Source organism: Jaculus jaculus, chromosome 6 (assembly GCF_020740685.1).
Source record: "Jaculus jaculus isolate mJacJac1 chromosome 6, mJacJac1.mat.Y.cur, whole genome shotgun sequence".
Lineage (NCBI taxonomy): Eukaryota > Metazoa > Chordata > Mammalia > Rodentia > Dipodidae > Jaculus > Jaculus jaculus.
In genome coordinates, this window is record NC_059107.1 from 149,466,294 (window position 1) to 149,487,923 (window position 21,630).

At 37.7% G+C, this 21,630-nt stretch overlaps 1 protein-coding gene across 2 annotated transcripts in view; it reads right to left on the bottom strand.

Annotated features, from left to right (window-relative positions):
* Window positions 1–21,630, bottom strand: part of Cry1 (cryptochrome circadian regulator 1) — a 63,886-nt gene that overhangs the window by 15,128 nt on the left and 27,128 nt on the right. For both annotated transcript variants that reach the window (XM_045153346.1, XM_045153347.1), the window contains 2 exons: window positions 6,613–6,721; window positions 2,780–2,922 (listed from right to left, as the gene is read on the bottom strand). In XM_045153346.1, coding sequence (XP_045009281.1) covers window positions 2,780–2,922; window positions 6,613–6,721 — 252 coding nt within the window. The remainder of the gene's footprint in view (window positions 1–2,779; window positions 2,923–6,612; window positions 6,722–21,630) is intronic.

The window sequence follows — 21,630 nt, forward strand, 5'->3', positions numbered from 1 at the left end:
TCCTTTTTTAAAAATGTTTTTATTTTTTACTTATTTATTTGAGAGCTATAGACAGAGAAATAGGCAGAGAGAGAGAGAGCGAGAATGGGCGCACCAGGGCCTCCAGCCACTGCAAACAAACTCCAGACACGTGCGCCCCCTTGTGCATCTGGCTAACGTGGGACCTGGGGAACCGAGCCTCGAACCGGGGTCCTTAGGCTTCACAGGCAAGCGCTTAACCACTAAGCCATCTCTCCAGCACTTGCTCATACTTTTTATCTGCTACTTTTTATCCTTTGGCCTCTAACTCCTCACTTTCTCAAGCAAGTTTTATTAGTTAGGATTCTGAATTGCTGTAGTAACAAGTACTTGTCATTTTCTAACATGTCCATATTCTCATTAAAGACTGCTGCATATGTACGTCACTAGCAGCAGCAGCAGCAGTAGTGGTAGTCGTCTCCTGTCTTGGGCTTTTGTTTTCATGAGTTCAGTTATTCTTGTTCAACTGTGGTAAAACTATATTAATATTAATCTTTATTTTTTATTGAAAAAGGACAGATTCATATAAAATCATTTTTTAAAAATAATTTTTTGTTCATTTTTTCTTTATTTATTTGAGAGCGACAGACACAGGGAGAAAGACAGATAGAGGGAGAGAGAGAGAATGGTCACGCCAGGGCCTCCAGCCACTGCAAAGGAACTCGACATGTGCGCCCCCCTGTGCATCTGGCTAACGTGGGACCTGGGGAACCGAGCCTTGAAGCGGGGTCCTTAGGCTTCACAGGCAAGCACTTACCTGCTAAGCCATCTCTACAGCCCCAAATCATTTTTATATACTATTGTAATTATTCAATTTTATGATTACTAGTATCTTACTATGCCAAACTTATAAACTTTATCACAGGTGTGCACATACAGGTCAAAACAGTATATAAAGGGTTTAGTTGTATCAGTGGTTTTGGGTATCTAGTAGGGCTTTTGGAATGTCTCCTTCAGAGATAAGGAAAGATATACCAAGTCCAAATTAAATTATTTAAATGTAAGCACCTTACATACTTATTTCCATTTGCTTATATCATTAATCAAGTCACATTTTAATGAATAAAGAATGTCTATCCATGTATTGTTATGCCATGAATAATTGTTATCAACTATGTGTATAGAAAGTAATCAATGAAAAGCTATTATCTCTGCTATGACCAAATTTTGTTTTGGTATATTTTGAGCTTATTCACAGGGTAATAATGAATTTTGCTGAATGTAATGCTACTGCAAGAGATACCAATGATATCTTAATTACATAAAAGCAAAATGAAAATCTTACAAAAAATTTTCTGTGCATTGCATATAAAGTATTTAATAGATTGCTTTGGTATATATTCACAATCATTATAATGAAAACCAATTTTATGTACAGTTGTGTGAACTATTTAGAATTAATTTCTTTTAGTCTGTTTTGTCTCCTTACAATCATGCAAAATTAAGAAGTCTAGCGAACTATAAGGCAAGTGTTATTATCAATGCTTAACATCAAGTAAGACACTTGTCCATACCAAATTGTAACTTTTTTCATCCACTTGGAAACAAGAATAAAATTAGTGTCATGTTACTTACAGAATTAGTTTTCATTAACTTGATAAATGCACAAATAACTTAAGGAAAATCATTTAAAAGGTACATAAATTGTGAGCCTTCAGAATTTGTAAAGATAACTCCATGTCAAAATTTTAGTAAATTTAAGATTTTTATGAACCTTCTAAAACTCATACCATATAATAGATACTTCCTAAACTGAAATTTGGTCATAGAATCTTTGTTACCCCAAATATGTAAAGACACTAACTACTGCTTCAATGGATCTACTAAGCAATATGGTATTATGCCAACATTCAGAAGACTATGGCCAGGTAATTATGTCAAATTCAGTTTTCATAGGATCTAGATAAAAAGATAGAATACATAAAAAGTAAGGTGATCACACAAAATGTCAAGGTACATGTATCATATAAACTATATTTATATATATATATTTAATAGTACTGATGGTCCAAAAAGGCAAGATCACAGTAGGCTGAGATGATGGCCAAATAAAATTTTGTAATAGTACTAGTTTTAAGCTTAGTTAAACCAAGGGTGGTGGCTCATTGGAAAGGCTGAGATAGGAAGATTGCTGTGAGTTTGAGACCAGTCTGAGGCTACAGAATGAGTTCCAGGTCAGCCTGGGCTAGAGTGAGACCCTATCTCACCTTCCCACCTCAATAAAAAACACTTCAACCAGGGCTGGAGACATGGCTTAGCAGTTAAGGCATTTACCTGCAAAGCCAAAGGACCCAGGTTCGATTTCTCAGGACCCATGTAAGCCAGATGCACAAGGTGGCACATGCATCTGGAGTTTGTTTGCAGTGGCTGGAGGCCCTGGTATGCTCATTCTTTCCCTCTCTTTTTGCTTTTCTCTCAAATAACTAAATAATAATAATAAATTTTAAGAAACTTTAAGCAATCAAACAACAACAACAAAAACCCCTTAGATGCTACCTAATTTTATCTTATGCACTGTATCTATAATTTTGGTACATTATTACTGAGTGAACAACAATCACAGCAGCGAAGTAAAATGCTAGTGGGTTTGACACAGCTATCCCTTTAATTCTTCTACAGCTCTAGATCTTGTTTCCATTTTACAACCGTATGTCATACCTGTTAACACTTGTCTATGTATTTAGAAACCACCTAACTGTGAACTTAAAAATGATAAGTGGTGTTATATGTATTTTCTCATAAGGAAAAAACAAAACCTTACTTGTCTAAGTCATATAAGGTATGTGAAATTCGTACAATGACTTCCACTCCAGCTTCAGTAGCCAGTTTCTTAATAGCTGCATCTCGTTCCTTTCCAAATGGCTCAGAATCATACTCGATCGAAAGTTTAGTAATGTTCCATTCCTAAAACAAGAGGAGGGAGCAACAATACATTTCAGTTTTATGTGAAAAGCTCAAAATCTACATATGAAAAAATTACATGTAAGTCAAACTTCAAATATATGGGATGAAAATATACAAGTTATCAACTTGAAAATACCTGCAAATACCTAAGTGACAAATATATACTAACTAGATTCCAGGCATCATATGAAGCATTGGCCAATCTAGCAATATGCTCAAAACCAGCTTCTATACCTTAAGAGTGTCTCATTTGAGTCTCAAAACAACCTAAGTTTGGCATTTAAAAAATACTTATTTGGGGGAGACAATACATGAATGAATATGTGCACACCAGGTCCTCTTGCCACTGCAAATGAACTCCAGATGCATGTGTTATTTGTACATCTGGCTTTACATGGGTACTGAGGAACAAAACCCCAGGCCAGGAGGCTTTGCAAGCAAGTACCTTTAACTGCTTCGCCATCTTCCTAGCCTGAGTCTGACATTTTGATTGAAATCTCTATTTTTTTTAATAAGATCTTGCATAGATGAAGAAATGGCTTAGTGGTTAAGACACTTGCCTGCAAAGCCTAAGGACTCAGGTTCTATTCTCCAGTACCAAGCCATCCTTCCAGTCCAAATAAAATATTTTTTAAAAAACTAAAAAAAAAAAAAGGAGCTTGCTCAAGTTCATAGAGAAACTGAACACCTGACTTTATGTCTGCTGAACTGTTCTTTAACAAACCTTTGATAGTTGATGTGACACAAACTGTTTTGCAAAGAAATAATCTGAGTATATAAACATTTTATTTTTGACTATTAAAAATGCTAATGTTGGGGCTGGAGTGATGGCTCGGAGGTTAAGGCACTTGCCTGCAAAGCTTAAGGATCTGGGTTTGTTTCCCCAGTACCCATGTAAAGCCAGATGCACAAGGTGGCAAATGCATCTCGAGTTTGTAGTGGCTACAGGTCCTGGTGTGCCCATTCTCTTTCTCTCTCAAATAGATACATAAAAAAATTTTTAAATTGTAATGGTAGAAAATTTGAAACTAGTAATACACAGGTCTCTTTATGGATACTTTAAATAAAGAGATTATGACTTAAAAGAACTATGTGATTGTCTCAAGAAAGTAGTTAAGTTTTTAAATTCTGAAACATTCTTATTTCACAAAGAAAATCTTACCTGTATTCTACCATTATTTAACTGAGCATGTAACAACACACCATCATAGATCAAAGGCTGCTTCCAATGGTGTTTTTTTTTTTTTTTTTTACACTGCTCTTATAAATTTTGAGTCAGCTAGCCACTGACAAAAGAATGTTCTCCTTCAGAGAAACTCTGGGTATGAAGCATAGGTATGGAAGAGAAGACCATTTTAGGTGTGTACCTTTTTAGATTTGTAGAAAAAAAAAAACCTGCATGTATGTAGAATTCAAAACAAAAAAAATACACACAAAGCATTACAAAAATGAAATTAGGGGTACAGAGATGGCTCAGTGGATAAAGTATTTGCCATGCAAGCAAGAGGATAACAATACAAATCCCCAGGTCACTCCCAAATAAATGCTGGGCGAGTATGGCAGCCCCTCTGAAGTCCCGAGCCCAGGAGGCATCCACAGGCTCAACTAGCCACAGTCAGATTGCGTTTGAGGGAGGAATCCTGCTTCAGTAAATAAGGTGGAGAGCGACTGAGGGAGCCACCCGATGCCAACCTTGGTGCGCGTGTGCATGTGTATGCATACACACTAGCATGAGCACTTGTATACACAGACTATGTACTTGCAAACAGGAATACATGTATGCATACACACAGGTGCATATCATACACATATACACTCAAAAAATAAAAATAAATTTCTATGGATCTAGCATAGTAAATAAATCTGAAAGGGAAGTTTCATAAGTGATATTTTGATGCAGTCTACATTACAGGTAGGTAAAGGAAAAATCAGAATAAAGTAATAAATTCTCAATGTGTATACACTAACATATTCATGTGTCTATATTATACAGTCAACATTCAAACCCATGCTCTCTGGCAAACTGACAAAACCAAAAATAATCTAAAAGTGGAAGGTAGTTTGATAAAATAAAATGCTATTCTAGGTAGAGGTAACTTCAACACAAAGAACAAAAAAGATCTGGTGATCTAAAAAAGTTTGTTCCAAAACAAAGTTTTGATTTTTATAAAAACCAAAATCTTAGGCTTCATTTTACTGATACCAAATGGGTTTGGAGATAGGTTGATGCACTTATCCACACACACTACCATATTCATGAGTTGATAAAATATCACCATTATTTCTTGCTTGCTTTGTCAGAACTCTTCCACATACCTAGGTTAAATTAGAAATCTACAAAGTTAGAGTTTCCGCAGTGAACAATCTTTTTTTTTTTCTCTGTGTGTGATGTGGTGCATATGCATGGTCTATGCGTGCACTCCATGCATGAGGACATTGGTGCTGTCCTCTACTGCTCACCTACTTGTCTCTTTGACGTGGTGTCCCTGTCTATACCCATAGCTAGCAGTCTGTCCTTCCTTCCTTCCTTCCTTCCTTCCTTCCTTCCTTCCTTCCTTCCTTCCTTCCTTCCTTCCTTCCTTCCTTCCGTCAAACTAGATGGCCAGTGAGCCCAGTGATTCACTGGTTTCCACAGGACCGGGGTAACAGACATGCATGGCCATGAAAGTAGGCCTTGAGGTGTTTTAGCCCTGCCTCACCTGCCGATGTGATGATGTGACATCAGCTTCCCCCTGCTCCTGCCATGCTTTCCCTGCTGTAATGGACTTCCCTCCAGAACTATAAGCCAGAAATAAGCCCTTACCTTCCTTATGTTGCTCTGGTCAGGTATGGTATCACAGCAATGAAAAAGTAACTGATATAACCAGCCAAAGAAATAAGCGTATCTATACAATGTAATATAGAGCCATGTAAAGACTAAGGAAGTAACTTGGAACCAGCTCCAAAATACATGGCTATGTGAATAAAGCAAGAAACAGATGGTGCAGTATGTTTTCATGTGGGTTGTTAAAGGGAGGAATTAACATGGATACAAACATATGGATACACACATTTGTAAATTCATATGTATGCAAAGGATATTTCTAAATGTACACACAAGAAATGTTAAATAGTTGTTTCTGGGAGAGGAAGTAGCAGTTTAAGATACAAAAAAAGCATTTTCATTGTAAACTTTTTTTGATGTCACTAAAGAAAAAGCCATTAAAATGGCTCAGTGAATAAAGCCCTTGCCACGGAAGCCTGAACACCCAAGTGCAGGTGCTCAGACCTCATGTACAAGCTGGAGGCCTTGGCAGGCTTCTATAAGCTCGGGACACTCTTGGTGAAATGGGAGATGGAGATAGGAGAATTTCCTAGAAGTTCACAGACCAGCTTGCCTGATAAGCATAGCAGTGAACAAGAAGAATGGGAAGAAGAGAGAGAGAGAGAGAGAGAGAGAGAGAAAGAGATACTTCCTCAAAAAACTAGTGGAAGGCAAGGACCAGCACCTGAAAATTGTCCCCTACCTTCCACATGTGCTCTGGTACTCACATGCATGAACACTTGCACACACACAAACACACCCAGCATACACACATATAGAGACATGCATATACAAAATAAAGCCAAAATATTTAAACACTCTTAGTTACCAAACATGTTATCTTGTGTGACAAAGATTATTATTTTACAGATATATTTTTCAGTTACCTTGAAAAGTCTAGGAAACACATCAGCTGGTTGTCCACGAATCACAAACAAGCGAGAATTTAATTTTCTTAAATTAGCATCAAGATCCTCAAGACACTGAAGCAGAAACCTAGAGAGAAGAAAAATCGAAATTATTTAGAAGGGACACAATAGTGTAAAATCATGTTACTGTACAAGTGAAAATATCAATGTATCATTATATCGCCACTCACTGAGAAATCATTAATTCCAGAAATCATAATTGTAATCGGTTTTTTAAAATATCTTTTGTTCATTTTTATTTACTTATTTGAGAGTGACAGAGAGAGAGGGAGAGAAAGAGACAGACAGAGAATGGGCATGCACCAGAGCTTCCAGCCACTGCAGACGAACTCCAGATGTGTGTGCCCCCTTGCGCATCTGGCTAACGTGGGTCCTGGGGAATCGAGCCTCGAACTGGGGTCCTTAGGCTTCACAGGCAAGAACTTAACCGCTAAGCCATCTCTCCAGCCCATCTGTAATAGTTTTTAAAAGCTTCTAGCATAATTTCCAAATACTTTAATGAAGTCCTAAATTAAAACACTAATCATCGTTAAATAATTTAATAAGGATTTAACTTATGAACATTCAAAGTATGTAAAGAAATATCAAAGTAATTAAATGAGTTTATTCCATTGTTACCTATTAAAATGAAATATTTCCTATATAAAAATAACTTTGTCCTGGCACAACAATTCTTTCCTCCCTCTCCTTTTCTCACATTACAAAGAAAGCCAGTCTGTTGTGCTTGCCTCAAATAAATAAAAAAAAAATAACTTTTTAGAGTTGAGAGATGGCTTAGTAGTTAAGGTGCTTGCTACACAGCCTAAGGACGCATGTTCAACTCTTCAGGTCCCACATAAGCCAGACGCACAAGGTGACACAAGTGTGCAAGGTTGCATACGTGTACATGGTGGCACACATGTCTGGAGTTTGACTGCAGTGGCTGGAGACCATGGCACACCAATTGTCTCTTTCTCACACATAAAATTTTAAAAATTGTTTTTAATTTAAAAAATAAACTTTTCTTGGGGTAGAGAGGTTGCTAAGTGGTTAAAGGTACTTGCTTACAAAGCCTGACAGCCCAAGTTAGATTCCCCAGTATCCAAGTAAGCCAGATACACCAAGTGGCATATGAATCTGCAGTTTGTTTGTAGTGGCAGAAGGCCCTGGCATGTCCATATTCTCTCTCTCTCTCTCTCTCTCTGCCTATTTCCCTCTCTCTCAAATATATAAAATATTTAAAAAAATACTTTATTTTGAAAAACATAGAACAACTTTGCTGGAAAAAATGGAAACAACCTATACAGTGACTGGATGAGTAAAGAACTTAAGAATATGAGGTCTGGGAAATGGCTCAGAGGCTAAAGGTACTTGTTTGCAAAACCTGATGAGCTGGATTCAATTCCCCAGTCACCCACATAAGCCAAGCTCAAAAAAAGTAGCCAATATGTCAGTTCATTTGCAGAAGCAAGAGACCCTGGCATGTGCACACACACACACACTTAATAAAAGAAAGAATATGGGGCTGGGTGTGGTGGTGCACACCTGTAGTCTCAGAATTTGGAAGGCAGAGGCAGAAGGACTTAGGAGTGCGAGGTAGCCTCAACTGAGTAGCAAGTATGGGTCAAACCTGAGCTATGAGACCCTGACTCAAAAAACAAATAAATGAAAAAGAATGAGTACTTTTCTAGAGGATATTGCAATCAAAGTGAGAGAAACCATAATGCCAATTTTCAAGTTTCTATTTAATGAGAGGAAGGAATAAACAGATGCTATGTAACATGGCATTAACTTCTGACGGTAGCGGAAGTTAATTTGAAAACAAAGGTTTCATGGAGCGGCTGGGACTCAACAGACTTTTTCAATGAGGTAAGCATGAATGAGGGCTACAAATGACAGACATCTGGGAAATTTCTGGGGCAGTCAGGAAAGAACACTTACTGTGCATCTTTTGTTGTGAGGAAACAGAGCATTTCCCAAGAATAAATACAAAAGTTATGCCAACCCTGAAAGGTTCAACCTCACTGTTTTGACTTGTTAATTTAATCTAGATTTTGTTCCTCTCAGCTGGGCATATCTTACTTCCTCTAGTTTGCTTTCTGTATGTTTTTAGGGTTAAGTGTCTGAGTGCTTTTCCCATAGGCTACATGTTCATTAAGAAGAGTAGTTATGTCTTAACAAAAAGAAAAAACATATTCCAGAAATGCTTGGTTCAGTATGGTAACCAAAAGCCACATGCAGCCATCTAAAGTAAATTTTAAATTTAAAAATTTAGTTGCTTAGCAATATTAGCCACACGTCAAATCCATGGCCAGTAGATGCCATATTAGACGGTGCAGATGCACAACATTTCTGTCACTGTTCTAGAACTGTTTTCTCTGTCCACTACGAGGCTATCATTTCATGAAAAATGTCTTGCTGATTTTTTTAACAACTGTAGTTATCAGTGACTTAAGTGCAATAATTAGGTCTGACACTTTCACATTTTACAAGCACCATCTTTAGACCTTGGAGAATCACAGCACTATACTCACATGGACACGAAGAATATTCTAGCATCTCATCTAAGGAAGCCTCATGTTATTGGTAAACAAACAGGAAATATGAACTTCCTATCCTCACATTTATACTTCATCTCATCTTTCTGTCTTGGTTTAGAATCACTTTCAAAACACCTGATCCCCATCCCAATTCACCACCACAGTGGCAAGTATTTGGGGAGAGAAGCTGCTGTTACTAGATGCATAATGACACAGAAGAACCCGAGTTTCCCAAGTTATCCACAAATACGAACAATCTGTTACTGGTAAACGTTTACTGGGAAGCATGTAATTTCACATTTTTGCTTAGCAAAAGACTTTTTTTGTGGAGACCAGGTCTCATGTAGCCCAAGCTGGCTTTGAACTCATGATACACCCAAGGAGAACCATGACCTTTTAATCCTCCTATCCCTACCTACCAAGTGCTGAAATTACAGAAGTTTACTATACCAAGTTTATAGGGCACTGGGGATCAAATCCAAGGCCTTGTACATGCTAAGCAAACATTCTATCCACTCAACTATACTCTCAATTCTGCAAGAGAAATCTTGGATAGAACAAATATCAACATTCTATATGCAAAATTAATGAAGTGAATAGGTAAATTTGCTTAGGTAGGAAGAGTACAAAGCTAAAATGTCCTGGGATAGGTGATCCAAAGCAAAGATACTATCCAAATCTTTGCTACCATTAATTCCACCTTTAAAAACTTTTTTCTTTAAATATTTTTATTTACTTGCAAGAGAAAGAGTAGAGATAGGATTGCAAACAAACTCCATATGCATGTGCCACTTTGTGCATCTGGCTTTACATGGATATCGGAGACTGAAACCCAGACCAGCAGACTTTACAAGCAAGCACCCTGTCCTCTGAAGTATCTTTCCAAGCCCTAATTTGATCTTTTCTACCCAAGCTGTTAGAATTCTTCATATTGAAGTTATTGATGAAAATTCTGTTACATAAGAGGTAAAGGAGAGAAAAAAAATATCCAGAGGACATAATTCAGAAAATAAACTGCTTTGGGGTGGAGAGATGGCTTAGTGGTTAAGCGCTTGCCTATGAAGCCTAAGGACCCCGGTTTGAGGCTCGGTTCCCCAGGCCCCACGTTAGCCAGATGCACAAGGGGGCGCACGCGTCTGGAGTTCGTTTGCAGAGGCTGGAAGCCCTGGCGCGCCCATTCTCTCTCTCTCCCTCTATCTGTCTTTCTCTCTGTGTCTGTTGCTCTCAAATAAATAAATTAATTAATTAAAAAAAAGAAAGAAAATAAACTGCTTTGGCTGGCCGTGGTGGTGCACGCCTTTAATCCCAGCAGTCAGGAGGCCGAGGTAAGAGGATCACTGTGAGTTTGAGACCAGCCTGAGACTACATAGAGAATTCCAGGTCAGTCTGGGCTAGAGTAAGACCCTACCTCAAAAAGCAAACCAAACCAAAACACACACAAAAACACCCTACTTTGGATTAACCACTAATTGGACTTTTACTGAACTCTTTCATGTTAGAGAAAGAATAAGCATCTTAATGCTTTCAATAAATACTCTATGAATCAAATGAAGTACAAAATGATACAAAGTGAAGTAATGTGTTACAATGGGAAAAGTTTTTCAACCTAAGAAGTATTTTTTTTAGAGAGAAAGAGAGAATTGGTATGCCAGGGCCTCAGCCACTGCAATTGAACTCTAGACGCTTGTGTCACCTGCTGGGCATGTGTGACCTTGCACTTGTCTCACCTTTGTGCATATGGCTTACGTGGGATCTGGAGAGTTGAACATGGGTCCTTAAGCTTCACAGGCAACTTGCCTTAACTACTAAACCATCTCTCCAGCCCCCTAGAAAGTTTTTTTTTTTTTTTAAGCATTCACAAAACCATACATAAAGGCTATACTTAAATACACTGTTTTCCTTCCATAGATGTTATTTATGGTGTCTTTCTGTTAAACAATGATGTTTCTCCTTCACTGAAGTTATAATTTATACCTTTGGTTTCACCTAAAAATTACAGGGTATAGTAGACTCAAACACAGGTACTTAAAAATTGCACAAGTACTTTGTATTCAAATTATTTTAAATAGAAAATGTAATAAGAGAAAAAGAAAGATGGAATAAAAATATTGTAAGGTTTTTTGCAATATGACATTCAAAACTATGTGCATGTATTTATTTATTAAATATAATTTATATTGCATACATCAACTTGTCCTTATATGTGGATAAGAAAATAAACAGAAAGGTACCTACCAAGGATTCATAACATCTATTCTTAGGAAGAGGGAGTTTTGGGTAGGGTATTCTCTTAGATAGATACTCCATAATTTAACTTATCTAGTAGTAATCAATCAATTATGAAAAATCCTATCTAATTTTATTTCCCCACCTGTGAAATTGAGAGGGTAATAAGGCTCATCTCATAGCATTTTTGTGAAAATTGAATAAATGAACATTTACACAACTCTATTGGAACAGTCTCTGCACATAGCGAGCGCTATTATGTTTTATTGTTCTTAAGTTCTTTCTATTTTTTGCTACAATAATTCTAGTTCTTATCTCTTGCTTATATTTACTGCAATGTTTTAAAATAGATCCACCTATCAACAATCTCTGTACACTATGATCCATTTTAGTACATAGTATCAAATCACCTTAAGCCACCCTTTCTATATAAAGGTTTTCAAGGCTCATTCCTCATATAATAAAGATCAAATCACTTTTTTTAGTAAAGATCAAATCTTTTCAGTTATGATACTATGGTTCCAGGTTCATTTTCTACCCCACTCTCCTTTATTCCCACCAAACCAAACTACCACTCTTACACACCCTCTGGAATATCTTGGCCAATTCCTATCTCCTCAAGTTCATACTTACTAAGTCTGGAGTCTTACAGCTGAAAGTACTTTCTCTGTCCTCTGAACAGTCAAAGGACTTAATGTGTCTCACCCTGGGAAAATTTAAAATTGTGCCTCATATTACAGCTAGAACACACACAGAACATTAACTCTCCTGATGAATTTCAAATTAAGTACTGGTATCTGATTCCTAATTATATGTTGCTTTTTTTTTAATCCTATATTTTAGTGCCTATCTATTTGGCAAATAAATCTCATCATGTGCCCTGTACAATTTGTTGTAAAAATTAGAAACACAATAAAACAATACAGTATGGTTATCTTGTAAAATTGTTGAGAGTATTACAAACAGTATAAAATCAACTAGCAGCATCCATAGTATTTACTAGGTATTAATTAAACAAAAGTTATTTTCCCTTCAGAAGAATTTGTATTATTTAGAGAAAGAGAGAGAATGGGCATTCCAGGGCTGTCAGCCCCTGAAACGAACTCCAGACATGTGTGCCCCCTTGTGTGCATGTGCAACATTGCATGCCTGCATGACTGTGTGTCTGACTTATGTGGGACCTGGAGATTCAAACACGAGGTCTTAGGTTTTGCAGGCAAGTGCCTTAATCACTAAACTATTTCTCCAGCCCAAATTTCTATTTTTAAACTGGACAGGGTGGTATATATCTGTAATCCCTAAAAATTCACGAGCTGAGAAAAGGATTACAAATTCGAGCCCAGCCTGGGCTACATAAATAGACCCTGTCTCAAAGAGGAAAAAACGTGTAAAAAAAGAAATAATTTTTAGTTTTGAAAACAAACCCCTACAAGACTTCTATATGTAAATATTTAGATATAACAATAGAAAACAATGAATTAGTTGGCTGCCTAGACCTACACAGAACCTCTTGAAATATGTAATGTCATCTAAATGTGACTTTGAACCAAGGTTTGACTTTCCCCAGTGACAAGGCCAATGCTATTATGATATATTTATTAAAGAGGTTCAATGCAATTAAGACTCTGAATTGATAAATCTCTAAGCATATAATTCTTCTGTAGTAGCACTATAAAATCTTCAATAGTGTAGGTTAAAATTTTCAACTCACTGATGGGCACAATTTCTTTTTAGTACTAAATGAAAAATATTGCATGAAAATTATACAAAATCTAAATCTTCATCTTTTACCTCAAAGTGGGAAAGAGATCGCTCAGATTTCAGATTTTGTCTGCATCCAGCAAGCATATCAATTTCAACATTCATGTATCAAATAGGGATGTGCCTCCTCCCCCCCCCCACAAGCATATGCACCCACAGAAGCATGTGCAAGCACACGTGCACAGCACAACACACACACAGGCATGTGCCTTAGGTCAGGCATTCAACACTGAATGGATCAATTTGGGATATACTGTATATGATTTTCTCATGTTCTCCTTTAAAGCTTTAAACCATGCAATAGATTGGTTTTTAAATAGGCTAAATGCTAGTAAAACTTACTAGGACAGTTCACATAATTGTGTTGTCCATAGAAACACTGCTCTCATGTTATTTCATTATAATACTGAACATACCAGTTTGAAATAAAGAGGTGTCAAAAAAATATATTACTTCATTTTAAACATTTTAAGGATGGATTTTTTTCTCCCAGAAATCACTGCCTATTATATTAAAACTTTCATGTAGTAAGCTTCCTTATACCACTTCCAAAAGATGATTTCAACATGAATCAACAGAAATAGTTTCTTAAAGTAGGTCATCACTATAGCAACCAGTGGGCGGTTTAGCATACTCCCATCACAATGACCTACTTTCCAGTCTGTGTTAGAATAGTTTTATATAACTAGTATTTCTAGTTCCGGCTATAAAATAGTCTATAAAAGGCAATGGCAGGATACAACATAATCCTATTGCTGCTGAAAACAGGGTATTATGAATCAACATGTATAATAGCAGAATACAGCCATCTGTTCTGCGTGTTAGCTTCTAAAATATACCTTATCACACACTCATCAATGAAAAGGACTCTTAGAATAGCTAAAACAAAACAAGACATTGCTTATCACAGAAAGCTGATTTAAATAATATAATATTAAAATCACATGGAGAACACCTCCAACCCTCCATATCAAACAAAAAAATAGAAATCAAACCTAAATTTAAATTCTAAATCTAAAATTTAAATCTATTATTATGAACCAAAAAATGGAGATTCTCACTTATCACCCAAAATCCATGGTGTTTTATTAGAAATATAAAAATTATAAAGAATAATGTGTCTAGAAAGTTAGTATTTTCATATGTTACATTTTTAGCACCTTCATCTACTTAGAAATTATCAACAGTCATACATATTTTCCCCAAGAGGATAGTTTCACATTGAATACAAATAAAAAATATATTTTAAAGGCAAATTCTGTATTTGCCAGACTCTAAAGAGCATAAATCCATGGGCTTATGGCAGGACAAAGTTACACTGTAATGTTCTATTTTATATCCCTAAATAAAATTTATAGGTGAAACAAATCTATATACATAAGTTTTTTTGGGGGGGGCGGGCAGGGTCTCCCTCTAGCCCACGCTAACCTGAAACATACTCTGTAGCTCAGACTGACCTTAAACTCCCAAGGATCCTTTTACTTCAGCCTCCTGAGGCCTAAGTCACCACACCCAACTTTATATGTATAATTTTAAAGCATCAATGGAATGCTTTACTGTAATTTATAGAAGACATTAAAAAAAGGTCACTGATACTTTATAAAGGATTAGCCAGGCGTGATGGTGCACACCTGTAATACCAGCACTTGGTAGGCAGAACTGTGCTGAAAGTTTGAGGCCAAGCTGGTCTACACAATGAGTTCCAAGTCAGCAGGGCTAGACATAGTGAGACACTGTCTTCCCATCTTCCTACCCCCTCAAAAAAAGTAACAGGTATTTCTATATGCAAATACTTGAGCATGACACAAGTTCATACCTAAAGGGCTGAGGATATAGTTTAGTGGTAAACTTGCCCAGCCATGCTCAGGCTCTGGGTTTGATACCTACTTCCCAGAACATCAAAGATAAATAAACTGGAGTTGAGTACTTTCCTTGAAAGCATGAGGACCTGAATTTGATCCCTGGTACCCATATAAAAGTGCTCAGTGTGGGGATGGAGAGATTGCTCAAAGGTTAAGGTGCTTGTATGCAAAGCACAGTCACATACACAAAGTGACACATGCATCTGGAGTTCATCTGCAGGGGCTAGAAGTCTTGGCATGCCCATCTATATTTATTCTCTTTCTCTTTGGAAATAAATACATAAATAAATAAATATGCTGAGAGTGGTGGCACATTTCTGCAATCTCAGCACTGGGAAGGCAGAGACAAGAAGATCATCATACTTTTTTCTGCTGGATGCAAAAAGATCACCAGTGCTTGATGGCTAGCCAGTCTAGACTAACTGGTGAGCTCCAGGCCAATGAGAGACCTGGTCTCAAAAACAGGTGGGCAGCATTCTTGAGGCTAACACCTTACATTGTCCTCTGGCCTGCACACACATGTGTATGTGCACATACACACACACACACATACACACACACACACAAACTCACACACAGATACCCACAAACTTAAACATGTATACACATACATGCCGCATTCACATGCCAAAATAAATTTTAAAAAGAAGTTTTAAAAAAAAGGGCCAGGCATGAAGATATACAAATTCTAGCACCTGGACTACTGAGACAGGAGGAACTCAGGTTTAAGGCCTAGATTACATAACAAACTTTTTTTTTTTTTTTTTTAAAAAGGACAAGGGCTATAGAGATGGCTTGGTAGTTAAGGTGCTTGCCTGCAAAGCCAAGGAACCCAGTTCGATTCCCCAGGACCCACATAAGCACATAGTGGTGCATGCATCTTGTGTTTGTTTGCAGTGGCTAGAGGCCCTGGCATGCCCATTCTCTCTCCCTAGTAAATAAATAAAAATAAAATATTTTAAATTAAAAAATAATCTGAATGTATCTGACTCCAAATGCTGAACTACATATCCTCGGTGGGACAAAATACCCAAGAAAACAACATAAGAGAAGAAGAGTTTATTTTGGCTCATTGTTTCATAGACTTCAGTCCATGGTCCCTCTGCTACTATGAGCCCCTGTGTAGTGAGTCAAAAATATCACAGCAGGGAACATGAGTTGGAAGCATAGGGGCTCACTCCTGCTGCACTGAGGAAGTGAGCAGAGGCCTGGGATAAGGCCTCTCTCTTCAGGGCTTCAGGGTATACCCCTCCTGTACTTCATGATATGCTTCTACTAACTAGTCCCAACCTCCACTGCTTCTCAAAAATGTCATCAGATTATGAATTTTCAATGAACTCATCCACCCATAAAACTGTTATCATGCTCCAATAGCCTTTCAATAGTATCACCAGATAGAAACAAACCCTTCAACACACAGCCTTCTTAAAGGACACTTCACATCCAAACCATAAGGGCATTAGGTAAGTTAAGATCAAAGAATTTAAGGTTATATTATGGCAACAAACTAGTCCCAAATCTCCATATCTTAAGTAGTTATTTCTTACTCATGCTCTATTCCATATCAGCTAAGGCATTTCTCCTCACAGAAGAAACCTAAACATATTGGGAAAAGACAAGAAAGAAAATATTTGAACACTGTTTGGAATCCATAGGTGTCAATCAAGAGGATGAAGCAAGAAGGCAACCACAGTGGAGAAAATTGTCTAATATGCCCAAACTGGGGAAGCTCATGAAAGCTGAGGAGACAGGGCAGTTTGGAGGATGACTGAAAGTATGCTTTCTGAAATAATATAGAGCCCCTCTGATTTTTAACATTTCATTTCCTTTTTTTTTTTTTTTTTGGTTTGGTAACATTTCAAAATACATTTAAAATCAGTGTCAAATGAAACCAGTTACCTACTCTTTTTGTTGACATTGAATTCAGATAAGATACCCTAACAGAAATAGCTAACAGAAAACTTCTTAAAATAATTCACTGGGCTAACCAAAAAGTAAGAAGGCATATAAACAGTGAGCTGAGCACTAAAGCAGGCTGTAGCCTGAGGCTCTCCACAGAGCTTATCCAGGTTGAAGAAGACAGAAAATAAAACCAAAGCCATCCAGAGAGGAAGCTAATAACAGACCTTCAGCACAAACTCGGGGCTTCCAAACACTTCACCTACAATTCCAGTGTAAAGAAGAATAAATCTTAAGCTGTAGGATGAATCAACAGAGAAAACTGTCTACTCCTCCCCAGCCTGGGAAAGAAAAGGAGCAAGACCAAAGTCAACTTAGCAATGGTAAGTAAACCATGTTCACGCTGGGTACGCTCTGATACGACCTGAAGAGACCACTTCAGGATATTTCCCCGGTGTAACCATGAAAGAAAAAAATCACACAAACCCAATCTGAAGGCCAACTATACTCAAAACCATGACTGCCATAAAAAGGAGTGAACGCCTCAGAAATGGTCACAGAGCAGATGAAGGATGTATGTACGTGTACTGTGGGGCTCCGTATGGAACTCTGGAGCAGAAAACAACAGTAGTGAAATCTGAATACTGTCTGAAGCTTGTACAGTACTTGGCTAATACTATAATTTCTCAATTTTGATAAAAGTACCATGATAACATAAGAACTATACATCTAAAATAATTCAAAAATAGTTTTTATTGAAAAAATGTCTTCCCAAGAATATCGTCTCTTTGAAAATTCATGGAATTTATATAGCTCCAAATACTTCAAGCACAAGACTGCATTAGTACCAAGTTTGTAGTAATCTGAGATAGCTGTTAAATCAATGTCTTTCTCTCTCTCTCTCTCTCTCTCTCTCTCTCTCTCTCTCTCTCACACACACACACACACACACACACACACACACAGAGATATCCTCTCTCCTTCCCTCACTCTCTGGACTGTCAGCTTCAACACCTGAACACTTGCTGCAAAGATTTTCCAAAAGCCAGGTGGCACATGCCTTTAATCTTATCACTCTAGAAGCAGAAGTAAGAGGATGGTTTTAAGTTTGAGGCTAGCCTGGGGTTACAGAGTGAGTTCCAGGTCAGCCTGTGCTACAGTGAGATTGTACCTTGGAAAAAAAATTCTAAGAGAAAGTACCAAAAATAAATTGCAAAATCTGTAAGAATAAATTGATCTGAGTTTCAGGATGCAGATGTAAAAATTGAGAACTTTCTAGAACTGATGTAAGATCCTAATTGAAATATTTCATGAACATCAGATAAAATAACAAGAGCGGGCTGGAGAGATGGCTTAGTGGTTAAGCGCTTGCCTGTGAAGCCTAAGAACCCTGGTTCGAGGCTTGGTTCCCCAGGACCCACATTAGCCAGATGCACAAGAGGGCGCACACATCTGGAGTTCGTTTGCAGCGGCTGGAGGCCCTGGCGCGCCCATTGTCTCTCTCTCTCTCTCTTTCTCTCCCTATCTGCCTCTTTCTCTCTGTCTGTTGCTCTCAAATAAATAAATAAAAATAAACAAAAAAATTAAAATAACAAAGGCAAGTAATGTGGATTGAGGTGAACAGAAAGAAGTGAAATCAAAATAAAGAATAGGCAAAGGGACTGGAAAGATGGCTTAGCGGTTAAAGCTCTTGCCTGTAGAGCCAAAGGATCCAGGTTTGATTTCCCAGGACCAGGACCCACATAAGCCACATGCACAAGGTGGTGCATGCTTCTGCACTTTGTTTACAGTGGCTGAAAGCCCCTGGTGCACCTGCTCTCTCTCTATCTGCCTCTCCCCCCACCTTAAGTAAATAAATTTTTTTTTTAAATAAAAGAATAGGTAGAAAGGGGCTGGAGATATGGCTTAGTTGTTAAAGTGCTTGCCTGCAAAGTCAAAAGACCCAAGTTCGATTCCCCAGGACCCTCGTAGGCCAGATGCACAAGGTGGTACATGTGTCTGGAGTTCTTGTACAGTGGCCAGAGGCCCTGGAGTGTCCATTCATTCTCTCTCTCAAGTAAATTAAAACAAAATTTTCTAAAGAGTAGGAAGAAATGAGGAGATATGTAATTAGAGGATGTGAAATGATGGGGATCAGAATTCAGACAATGCCTAGAACTGAAAAATAGTGAAACTACACCTAACACTTGCTGAATGCAATTATATGGAACTGTATGAGTGACCTTTGCGGTACTCCAGCAAAACACCCAAGGCAACTAACTTTACAAAGAAAAGTGGTTTATTTGACTCATAATTTTGGAGGTTCAAGTACAGTCACTGCAAACGAACTCCAGATGTATGCGCCACTTTGTGCATCTCACTTTACATAGGTACTGGGGATCCTAACCCAGGTTGTCAGGCTTTGTAAGCAAGCACCTTAACCACTGAGCCAGCCCCTTAATCTTAAAGTTTTTAAGTTTACTTGGATAAAAATGCTTCATATTTTGTCTCCTAATTGTACCCATCAGTATCTGAGATTATGCCCCCTTTCATACTAATTACTTTTTATTTATTATTTTCTTATTTATTTTTCCTTTTTTATATTTTCTTTTATCTATTTTGAGACAGTTTCATTCTATAGCCCTGGTGGCCTGAAATTCTCAAGTGATCCTCCCAATTCAGCTCCTAAGTGCTAGATTGATAGCATGAGCCATGACACATGGGCTACATTATTTTTTTTTTATATAATAGCCTTGACTTTTAAAAATTTTACTTATGAGAGAGGGAGAATGGGCATGCCAGGGCCTTCAGCACTGTAAACAAACTCCCGACACATGTGCCACCTTGTGCATTATCTGGCTTATGTGGGTCCTGGGGAAATGAACCTGGGTCTTTTGGCTTCACAGGTAAATACCTTCACCTCTAAGCCATCTCTCCAGCCCAGCTTTGACTTTATTATGAATTTGATAATTTTTTTTTTTGAGTAAGAATCTTACTCTAGCATTAAAATTCACTATGTAATCTCAGGTGGCCTTTAACTTATGGGAATCTTCCTACCTCTGCCTCCAAAGTGCTAGAATCAAAGGTGTGTGCCACCACACCCAGCTTTGATTTTGTTTTATTTTCACTTAGTTCTGGTTTTCATAACTTCCTTTTTGTAACCTTTCTAGAGGGTTTCCAATTGTTTTTCTAACTTAATTTAATTTTTTTTTTGTTTGTTTTTCAAGATAGGGTCTCACTCTAGCCCAGGATGACCTGGAATTCACTATGGAGTCTCAGGGTGGCCTTGAACTCACAGTGATTCTCCTATCTCTGTCTCCAGAGTGCTGGGATTAAAGGCGTGCGCCACCACGCCCAGCTTGAAAATTTTTCTATTAAGAACGTAAGCCTTTGTATTTCCTCTGAGTTCTTGCTGCGGTTTAGATACTGGTTTGGGTGTTTCCCAGCAGCCCATGATTGAAGACCTGACCCACAGGTTGGTACTTTTTCGAGGTGGTAGAGTTTTTAGGAGATAGGGTATAGTAGGAAGTTCTTAGGCCATTCAAAAAGACTATGGGCCCACACCTATCCTTTTCCTCTCTGCTTTCTAGGTAGAGATGTCACCATTCACTTCCATGTGTACCATCACTGTCACCTAGAACACTCACAGAGGCCTAAACCAAGGGGGATGGCTCAGTGGCTAAGGGGCTTACCTGCACAGCCTAATGACCTAGGTTTGATTCCCCAGTGCCCATGTAAAGCCAGATGTACAAAGTGTCACATGCATCTGGAGTTCATTTTCAGAGGCTAGAAGCTATGGTGCACCTATTCCCTGTTTCTCTTCCTTTTATCTCTCTGTTTATAAGTAAACAAAATATTTTTTTAAAAAAGAACAAGAACAAAAACTCAATTTCTACTTAGCCAGAACAAGAAAGAGAGTACTACTTCAGTGGTAAAAGGCACTTGCTTGCAAAACCTGCCAGCCCTGGTTTGAGTCCCCAGTATCCACCAAATAAAGTCAATTACACAAAGTAGTATATGTGTCTGGAGTTTGTTTGCAGCAGCCAGAGGCCGTAGCATACCCAGATTCTCCTCCCCACCCTGCCAACAAAAATATTTTTTAATTTATTTTGAGAGAGAGAGAAAATGGGCACACTAGGGTTTCCAGCTGCTGAAACGAACTCTAGACACATGTGCCCCCTTGTGCACATGTATGACATTGTGTGACTGCGTCACCATGCATCTGGCTACATGGGACCTGGAGATCTGAACATGAGTCCTTAAGCTTCGCAGGCAAGCACCTTAACCCTAAGCCATCTCTCCAGCCCAAACATATTTTTTAAAAAATGAAAGAGAATACTCGCAAAAATACTGATGGGAAACATATTTAATGATGGAATGCTGCAAGTACTTCCTTGAAGACTGAAAAAACAAGATACCTGTAATCACCATTTCTCTGTTCAAGTAAACCTAACTAGTAGAATAAAAGAACAATAAATAAAGGGTAAAGAGAACAGAAAATGAAGAAAACCATGATTATTTGCACATGGTGGCATATTAATCAAGTCAATACAGAAAAGATTAATAGAATTAATAAGAGCTCTAAAGGGTTAAAATCATTTAGTTTATAGAATCAACTAACACTAAATATAATCTGTAACTTATTCCTCTCTGTCTGAAAAAAAACACAGCTATTTATAATCTAGAAATATTATACCTTGTCTAATTTTAGATACTATTGCATTGTGTCT